Source organism: Pecten maximus, chromosome 1, assembly GCF_902652985.1.
Source record: "Pecten maximus chromosome 1, xPecMax1.1, whole genome shotgun sequence".
Lineage (NCBI taxonomy): Eukaryota > Metazoa > Mollusca > Bivalvia > Pectinida > Pectinidae > Pecten > Pecten maximus.
The window spans coordinates 49,696,997-49,706,446 of NC_047015.1; the positions used below are offsets into that span (position 1 = coordinate 49,696,997).

Sequence of the window (9,450 nt, forward strand, 5' to 3'; positions counted from 1 at the left end):
TCTTACAAATGTGTAGTCGAACCCAAAAAGAAAATTGATTGTAAACCTTGCAAATTGCAACAGCTACCAGATCATGTGTCCCACGAGGAATCGATTTTGTTGCATCTTCATCTATTATTTTGTTCTTCCAACTTCAAAATAAAAATACTGTGACCCCTCATTCTGAAGAACCGGGATACTGGTAGTTGGAGGAAATCACTACGATTATAACAAAACAAAACAAAAAAAACAAAAAAAAAGAGAGAGAAAGCTTGTATTACTTATATACACTATATATCTTTAATTATACACTATGGTTCAGCTATCCCAAAACCATGCTTGCTGGTTGTCTCACCAATGACGGGAGGTATTGATTCCAAAACCGCATCCTCTCCGGGTATAAATGGTATGCTGGTGATATGTTGATGTTCAGATTTTGATAGAGTTTTCCTACGGAGTCATATCTGGGCCAATATGGGACACCTGGGCCATTCGGAGAGCTAAAAACATGAAGGATGTATGTTAATTGAGATAGGGCTCATATATATGCCTTTACCGCCTCATCATTGAAATGACATGAATTGGGTTGATGACATATCTTGTAAACGAACTTTTTATATCAAAGTGAACAAATACGACCTTTTTATCTTTAACCTGAAATAATGACCACTGAAATCTTAGTAGAAATGCGATGGTAACTTGTATGTTGGGCAAATGAACTGAATCTATCCAGAGGTTCATGAAATTTATTGTGAACTTTCAACTTGTCCCGAGAACAAAATGAACTTAATCTGTTTAGAGGTAATGATACATCTTGTGGGCATGTAGCAAAAAGCATATACAGGGTCGATTAACCTTTATAATGAAAGTAAGAAAAAAAATCATTAATCTAATGTTATGTACGATTTTCATACTAGAGTTATTTCCCTTCGAATTTTTTTTAAGGGGGAGCGCATGTTTTAACATTGTAACATGTAACAGTAATCAAAATATATTAATCTTCGATTTGATAAAATCAATTGAATTTAGAATCACAGAGTATCTAAAATACCATCCGAGCAATTCATTGACAGGTAAATCTACATGTTTGTAATAAAGCTGATGAGTAATAGAATACATACCCATTTTTCGCAAAGTTCGTCCAATACTTAATCATCTTTTCAGAAAGGATAGAATCAGATCGAGAGCCGAGATTCGTTATAGACCAAAGAATGGTTGGCCCAAAAAGATACGGAACCTCGGCGCCATGCCAAGCCCCTTTGAACCAGTTAGGCTGAGGGAATGCATCAAATGTATATTCTCTGGAAAATATATACTGATACGTACTTCGTCCCATTGTCAGTCCGGGAAGAGAATGACAGTTTAGTGCTTTCACAGCAGGAGCAATCATAGAAAAATCCGAGTACATGTTGACGATATTTCTACTCTGATCAATCTCGATATCACTGCTATATTGTTTACATATAGCTGCGGAAACTTCGGTATTACTAATATAAAAATCCTTTGCGATCTCCGGTGCATATGAATTACACAGAACAGAAGTCGGTATAGAACGTGAATAATTAAAGCTATACTGTTTTTGAAGGCTAATCATAAATTCATCATAGACAAGGGAACCTTCGGAGTCTGTATTGCCAATGATGGCATCAAGGGATCGGAAGAAGCTGGATTCAGTTGACGAAGAATTAGCAATTGCGGAACTTGGATTTTGCTTGATAAGTTCCCCATCGACTACCGGGGCATTTGGTTCGTTAAATATATAGTTCACGTACTTCAAACGATCAAGGTTAATTTGAGCTTGCATAATTTCTTGAGCGTTTTTCCCTCTGATGCACTGAATTAACATTTCCGTATCAAAGGTAACATCATTTTCATTTAGACATTTGAGATAGACACCGTATCCTCTTGCATATTTTGTCGGCTCATGATTTATTGCATATGGCGAATTTCCTGTTCCACTTTCAGCGATTACTCTTTGGAAGAGACCTCGGTTTTCTGGGATAATAGCATGTAATCCGACACTAAATGCCCCTGCAGATTCACCAAAGATTGTGATAGAGTTTGGATCACCACCGAATGCTTCGATATTGTCCTTAACCCATTGCATGGCAAGTCGTTGATCCCACAATCCATAATTACCACGGGACGCATTGTCCATTGTACTGAGAAATCCAAATATCCCTAATCTGTAGTTCACAGTTACCACTACGACATCCCCAGTATTTGCAAGATTTGTTCCGTCATAAGCTATCGCATGGCCTTCTACATATCCTCCACCGTGTATCCATACCATTACACTTTTTGTATTGTTTGGAGAGGCGCTACTTGGTGTGTATATATTCAGTTGTAAACAATCCTCAGACAGTTCCATATTCGGTAAGTGTGACAAATATTCTGCTGGCTGATAGCAGGACGGTCCAAAAGACGTGCCGTCTAAAACATTTGTCCACTTGCCGAAAGGAACAGGTTTTCGTAGTCTCAGATTTCCGACAGGTGGTTTGGCGAACGGAATTTTACGGTACTGATAAACTATTTCGCCTTGATTATGTACACCAATCCCGCGGACAGATCCTGACGGTGAGTTGATCATTCGGTATTTCTGGCTTCTGCTCACAGATAAATAGAACATGACCAGAAGCAGAACTCTATTAAACATCACCATTTCTCCAACTGAAATTGAAAAGGATTCCGACAAATAATAATAATTCCTTAAATAATAAATTCTCGAGTCTAATGACACATTTTCAGATTCTCATATTTCTTTAGGTCATTTTAGGTCTTTAGAATCACTGACGAGTCCTAGGAGGACGAAACAGCTATTTATATGAAATTTGATTCATTTGGATCCAATATGTGTAACTCCTATTTTTTTAAAGGTCTTGATATCTTGTTTGTCTTTTGCAAAACATATGTAGAGGATGAGTCGATTCTATCTGGTGACTATTGTATTTCCCTATATTTATAATAACTAAACAAAGAGAAATATCATTTAATCTCGAAACTTTCCCCGTAGCAACAAATAAAAAATTAGTTTTAATAAACTTAATAAGGGACATAGCCAGTAAAATATTTATTTCCTTCCATGACTGATGGAAGTATTCACATCAAAATTCCATGTTACATATATATATAGAAGCACGTGATCGAAAATATAATATCACGCTGGATATTGATGATAATTTCTTGTAGGTCATATAATGTAAACTTTTTTTTAAATAATGACTTTTCTAGATTCTCAATATATTGTATGTTCGACTTTTTCTAATTACATTAAAATGATTCTGTTGCAATAAGTTGGAGGGCAAACTGTTATTGATAAAACTGTATATTGACTGGCCTAAAGACGCATTTTCAATGTTAAGAAACAATCCCATAATGCACTGTGCTGGCCGCAGTGTCATCGACTTCCTCAACTTGAGGGTCGTATATATAGGAGTATAATGCTGAATTTTGAAAACGAACAAACATCCTAAACTAGCCATGTATGATACTAAAATGTTTGAATGGACATATAATTTATCAACAAAATAAATAATGCTTACAGTTTCTTCTGTAGAATTAATTTGTAGACTTCGTATACGTATACATATTGATTCTATTATGACCATATGGAAATGGCGGCTGTGAATGATATTACACAAATACGGCTTAATGAAAGATGGAACAATATTTCCCAAAAACAGTCTTCTTCTCATATTCAGAGTTATAAATAATGTCTAATGAGAGCTTTGCTGATGTTTGAAATGTCTCCCTATATGCCTTATTTGTGTGAAATCATTCCTAAACGCCGTTTGCATTTCAGTATCAAAATAGAAAAACAAAAAACAAAAAACAAAACAAAACAAAATACGTATATAAAGTCAAATATGGTCAAACTATTGCTCCAATAGTTTTCAATTAACACTTATGTGCAAATCATGGCATGGTTACTTTGTGTTATATATGTGATACACGTGAGCTAATAAAGTTCCCTTGAAGCATGAATTTTTCTTAATGTTTTGTCATTTACATGTAATTAAATATCAACAGCAAAGCCCATAGGTAGCCATGATATATACTACCAGTTGATCACGTTGCTTCTGTTAAATAGCATTTTGGCAGATATTTATACTCTTTTAAAATATCACTGGATTTGCTACTAAAATTCTAAATTAGGGAATTGTTATAAACATTATTGCAACAAACCTATCTTATGATTTCTCGCAAAGATGTCAACAACTTTTCCGTTTGCCAGCAGAAGTTGTTTGTCCTTTAAAACAATTGATGTTATTCCCTGTTATTTTCTATTTACATATATCAGTTTTTTTTAGATGTTTCCATATAACATTTGGACAGACATTAAAACGAACCGTACCTTGATCCACGCCAGCTGGTTTGAAATGTATGAAGAGGTGACCTATTATTCTTAGATAAGTCCTGTTCGCTTAAGCGATTTGGAAAGGTTTTATGAACCTTATCTTTCGAGGTTACACTTTTTTTTTATTGATACACGTTAGAGAGCGGTCGGTGGTATATATTGGTATAGTTTTCATAAGTGGGTCTTGCAAGCATGATGCACAGATGATCTTTACTTGGGAGAGTAATATATTCCTTTTTTACCAAGTGAAACATTAAAATTGTATTGACGTTCTAAATCATCCATATTGATGTCCAGCAGTATTGAACCTTCAGCGTCTGTATTGCCAAACATAGCATCCAAGGATCGGAAAAAACAGGAGCCCTCTGAAGAGATATTTGCCATCATATCTTCAGGAAAAGCTTTAATAAGATCACCATCAACTACAGGTGCGTCTCTCAGTGCTATCTGATTGTCTCTATACTTTCCTTCATTTAAATCTATTTGGGCTTGTATAATTTCTGCAGCTGATTTTCCTCTCAAACACTGAACAAGGAAAGATGAGTTGACATTTGCATCATGTTCATTTATGCAGTGGAGAAAAATACCATATCCTCTAGACACCTTCTTAGCCTCTAAACTCATTGCTAAAGGAGAATTGGCAGATCCACTTTCACCGATAACGCGTTGGAATAGTCCATGGTTTGTGGATTAAGAGCATGCAGAGCAACACTCATGGAGCCAGCTGATTCACCGAAAAGTGTAATTGAGTTCGGATCCCCACCAAATGCAGCGATATTTTGCTTTACCCATTGAACTGCAAGTCGCTGATCCCACAGACCGTAATTTCCCAACGAAGCATCGTCCATTGTACTCAGAAATCCGAGAAGTCCTAAACGATAATTCACCGTGACAACAATAACATCTCCTACATTAGTGAGAGGTGACGCATCGTAAATGGTGCCTTGGCCAAAGATATACCCCCCTCCATGTATCCAGATCATTACACTTTTTTTGTTTGTTAGGGAAGCATTGCATGGTGTGTACACATTTAATTGAAGACAGTCTTCGGACATTTGCCTATTTTCGAGTATGTTTGAAATATATTTTGGATCTTGCATACATGACGGTCCGAACGATGTTGCATCCAGGACGTTTGTCCAACTACCAAATGGAACTGGTTTTTTAAGTCGCAAGTTTCCGACAGGTGGTTTTGCATAAGGAATATTTCGATACTGATATACTGATTGATTCCTGTTCTGAATGGCAATGCCTCTGACGGGTCCAGATGGAGTACGCACCGTCTTGTAAGTTACGCCATTTGCTACACTTACAAAGACTGCCACTAACGGTAGCCAATTGGCCTTGTACACCATCATATTTTCTGAATAATCTGAAACGAAAAGTATACTCATATAATCTTTCATTCATTATTCAACATCTATCTCCGCTAATATCTTTAATTGGAATAAGCCCTCATTGGTACCTGTATCATTCCCTTTCGCTCTTTGTGCTCCCAGAATGGGTCATGACAAAATCGAAAGAACAAATAAACTTGTTGCTTACTTTGTTCTTCAAACAAATCTTGAGGTTGACATATAGAAAAATTGTCGGATTGTCGATCCCATATAGCCGTTAAAAGAAACACATCAGCTTAAAGATATTTGATGTTTTTTTTCTTACACCAACCGAATTGCTAGTCGCTAGTCTTTGATTTTGTCATGGCATTCCAGAGGAGCAGAAAATGAGAGTCAACGTTACCCCTGGAGTGGAAAAGCATGTTAACAGTCCCATAAAATGTTATACATCATCGGGGAACGGGGTGACGCTATGAGAAGGAAATCTCAATCAGAAAATGTTACAGCGCATTGTAACATGGAATATTAGAACATATGTATAACTTGTGTGATGTTCATAATCAATACATTTGATCAAACATTGTTAACTCAAGATATTAATTAAGGCCTTACCTTTGTTGGTCGTTCCGGTCTTATTCAGTCTCAAGGAACAACTGACAGATATCGAGTTGGTAGGAAGGGTCTATATATAGATCAGTCGCGATAAACATTTGACCCATCGTTATCATAGCTTGCTGGTTAGTTTGATAGACATCCTTTGATTATATATACATTTTTAAACACTGCACTTTTAAACGGTATCACTGTAGTATATATATTATAAAAGATACATATGGACCGTGGGTCTGGTTTCGAATTCATGAGAATGTCCCTGTGGTTACAAGTATTGTCGGTCAGGAGAGAAAACAGTAAGTCTATATACTCCGATTCCATCAACACATACTCCTAGAGGCTATAGTGGAGTTGCTGTAATCTATAGTATTGACATTGATACCAAGATCACAGAACATCCAGATGGAAATTTAACAATCTATGAATTTCCTGACCGAACTTCAACTGTGTTGATTTCAATGGCTCATTCTTACGACGAGAAAATAATTGCAGAGACAGATAACTGAATTTGTAAACCGAAGTTAAATCATCACAGAAGAACATCCTGACATCCTGTCATATTAACCAGAAATGCGGAAAGTGACTATATGCTATCCATTGAAAGGAATATCCACAAACGGTGAAGATCACATTCCCTTTTCAAAGATATCATTAGGAAAAATCAAATCATCAAAAACACTGCAATCCAGCAAACCAAATTGGGCAAGCTTTGACAAGGACATCTATCCGAGATCAATCATGACATCACCATTCAAACGTAACCGAAAAAACACGAACAACATATGTAAGTTAAATTCAGGCAGCTGTCAAATGTCCTTGAAGCGGCAAAGTTAGAAAGAATTCTCAATAATAGAAAGGTCTGAATTGTGAGACTACGCACAATGAGGCAAGTCTTGAGATATACTCAATAGTACTGTGTTCTAGGTTGGAAACCACAAAGGTGAAGTTTTTCTGTCTTTTACCCCAGTCAGTTCCGTCTTTACATCGGCAATATTCTTCCCTTAGCTCTGCATTGATCGTAACGAAGGCATACCCATGATATCATCCCTGTTTTTATCAACATTGGATACACAGTAGGCCTTCGACGTTATGGAACACAAGGTACTCATCAGGCAACTGTACTCGGACAGTATCCAAGGTGGGGACTGGTTTATTACCCATGCCATCAATACAGAGACAACTTCTAAAGTAAAATGTAAGTGATCAGTGTCGGATACCTTCCCATACCGAATGAGTCAGACAGTCCTCAATGCATTACAAGAGGTACAATAAGCCACTCCTAATTGGCTCTGAACAATCTTGATACCACATGTAACCAGTGCCGCGCTACTGGCAAAATCAAAGAAGGATATGCAAACCTACTAGGTATATACCTACAGAAGTAGGGGTGAGGGCAAGATACAACATAAACCCCCTCAAGAGCAAGGTGATCCAATTCACCACCACCAATATCCTCTTAAGTTAGAAGACCAGCCACTGGAATTTATGGAGGGAAATGATCATTTAGGAGTTAATAGAAACATAAAAAGGACTTTGATATCGAAAAAAGGTACAGGCAGACAGAAAGAGAGATTACCTGTTAATAGGCGCTGGATTCCATGGCGAGCGATTAGAGGCATTGCAACGAGAGTCGCTACGCCAGGAGGAACATACTACGTATAGATTTCCGTCAGTTATAACCCTAGAACTTCTTTGGTTATCGCCAGTCGAGAATCAATCCACATGAACATCCTGAACCTGTTTCGTAGTATTATCACCAGAGACGGTAGTATAGACTCTCAAGTGGCCCATCAACAACTAGCAGTGATGCACTTCAAGTCCGGCAGATTCTTCTCTAAGGTACGAAGACAACACGAAATGTATGGATTCCCAGACGTTTACCAACTACTCTTGAACACCACTTAAAATCTAAAGGGAAGGAAAGTATCAATCTGGCCATCAACATAAGTATCACGCAGACATAGAGCGATGAGACAGAAGTGAAACCCCCACTGAAGTAAATTTACTTAAAGAACAAACACGAGGAAAGTGTACCATATCTACAGTGAAATCGGTACTAACCCGTTCGACTCAAAACGTGCAGAAATAAAAACAGACTGCTCACAGATACATAAAAACTACAGGGAAACAGGCGCTAAGTGAATGTGTAAGGCCTGGATGAGTAGTACTTAAGTTCTTATTATAGTTTCGTTAAGCTAAGTAAAATATTTATAAAAAAAATAGTATGTTTTATTTATTTGAGTCCATGTACCCATCCATTAGTAATTGTTTTGGAGTGATTAAGTGTTGAAATTCATATTGCATATACGCAAAACCTGTGGTTCCCAGAAAAGATTAAAAGATTGCAATATGAGGACATGCTTCTGAAAGTGAGTTAGTATAAAAGTACTATCGGGTATATCAGGAGTGTCATGGTACATGTTATAAATGATAAATATGTAAATTAACAAATATACGTGAGTTGAGATTCCCGTGCATGCGTATGTGTCCATTATAGTATATGCAATTGTCAGTATAAGAATATGAACGTGCTACATAAAATATCTATAAGTAAAATATCTACATTCCGCGTGGCATTTGCAAATGTATCTTTAGAAAATCAAATTGTAGTTTAAAACTGCATGCTACAATTTACAGTGATTTGGTCAGTGTAGGAATACATCTCTATGTGTTCTAGGTAAAAGTGACTGCGTGTTACTTTCGGTATCATTAGGCCTAGAGAGCCTTCTAAATTTGTTAGAATTCAGTTACATTAGACACCAAGACCAAGACTTTTATTATGTATATTTTCTTAACATTAGATATGTGGGTGTGTTATATATGTGAGTTTCGCTTCTATTGATATATCATGTATACATCGGCCAGATGAAGGCTATATATTGGCTTACATAATGTCCGATTTTATTCCAATTAAGTATGCAGGTTTAACAGGAAATCAAAATGTGCCAGAGTTGTAGCGATGACGTCAAACGTATTGTAAAAGGTGGCTTCTGATCGCTTAAAATTTAGATGTATCCCTGTTTTAATTAAACTTTTAATTAGATGTGTTGGCAGGATATGAATTCAAACATGTATGCTTGGAACTATTTAGTTCGAACTTTATCTGTCTATTATAGACGTTTTTATACCGGGTTCGTTTGGGGGACCTCTATAACGACGCTCTTT

General features: G+C 36.7%; 1 protein-coding gene across 1 annotated transcript; it reads right to left on the bottom strand.

Moving 5' to 3' along the window:
* Window positions 1-46: 46 nt before the first annotated feature.
* LOC117316090 (cholinesterase-like) lies at window positions 47-5,996 on the bottom strand. The gene is made up of 4 exons (XM_033870619.1): window positions 4,964-5,996; window positions 4,329-4,402; window positions 1,101-2,649; window positions 47-479 (listed from the first exon to the last, which is right to left on the bottom strand). The coding sequence occupies exons 1-4, from the start codon at window positions 5,740-5,742 to the stop codon at window positions 302-304; spliced, it is 2,580 nt and encodes an 859-aa protein (XP_033726510.1). The 5' UTR covers window positions 5,743-5,996; the 3' UTR covers window positions 47-301.
* Window positions 5,997-9,450: the final 3,454 nt, after the last annotated feature.

What these genes read in the sequence shown, in the direction of transcription:
- LOC117316090 (XM_033870619.1), bottom strand. Translation starts at nt 5,742, where the DNA reads ATGAAAGATTATATGAGTATACTTTTCGTTTCAGATTATTCAGAAAAT. An exon ending in CTGGCGTGGATCAAGGTACG is followed by an intron (nt 2,650 to 4,328) that starts GTTCGTTTTAAT and finishes TTTCAATTTCAG; the next exon opens with TTGGAGAAATGGTGATGTTT. An exon ending in ACGAACTTTGCGAAAAATGG is followed by an intron (nt 480 to 1,100) that starts GTATGTATTCTA and finishes TCATGTTTTTAG; the next exon opens with CTCTCCGAATGGCCCAGGTG.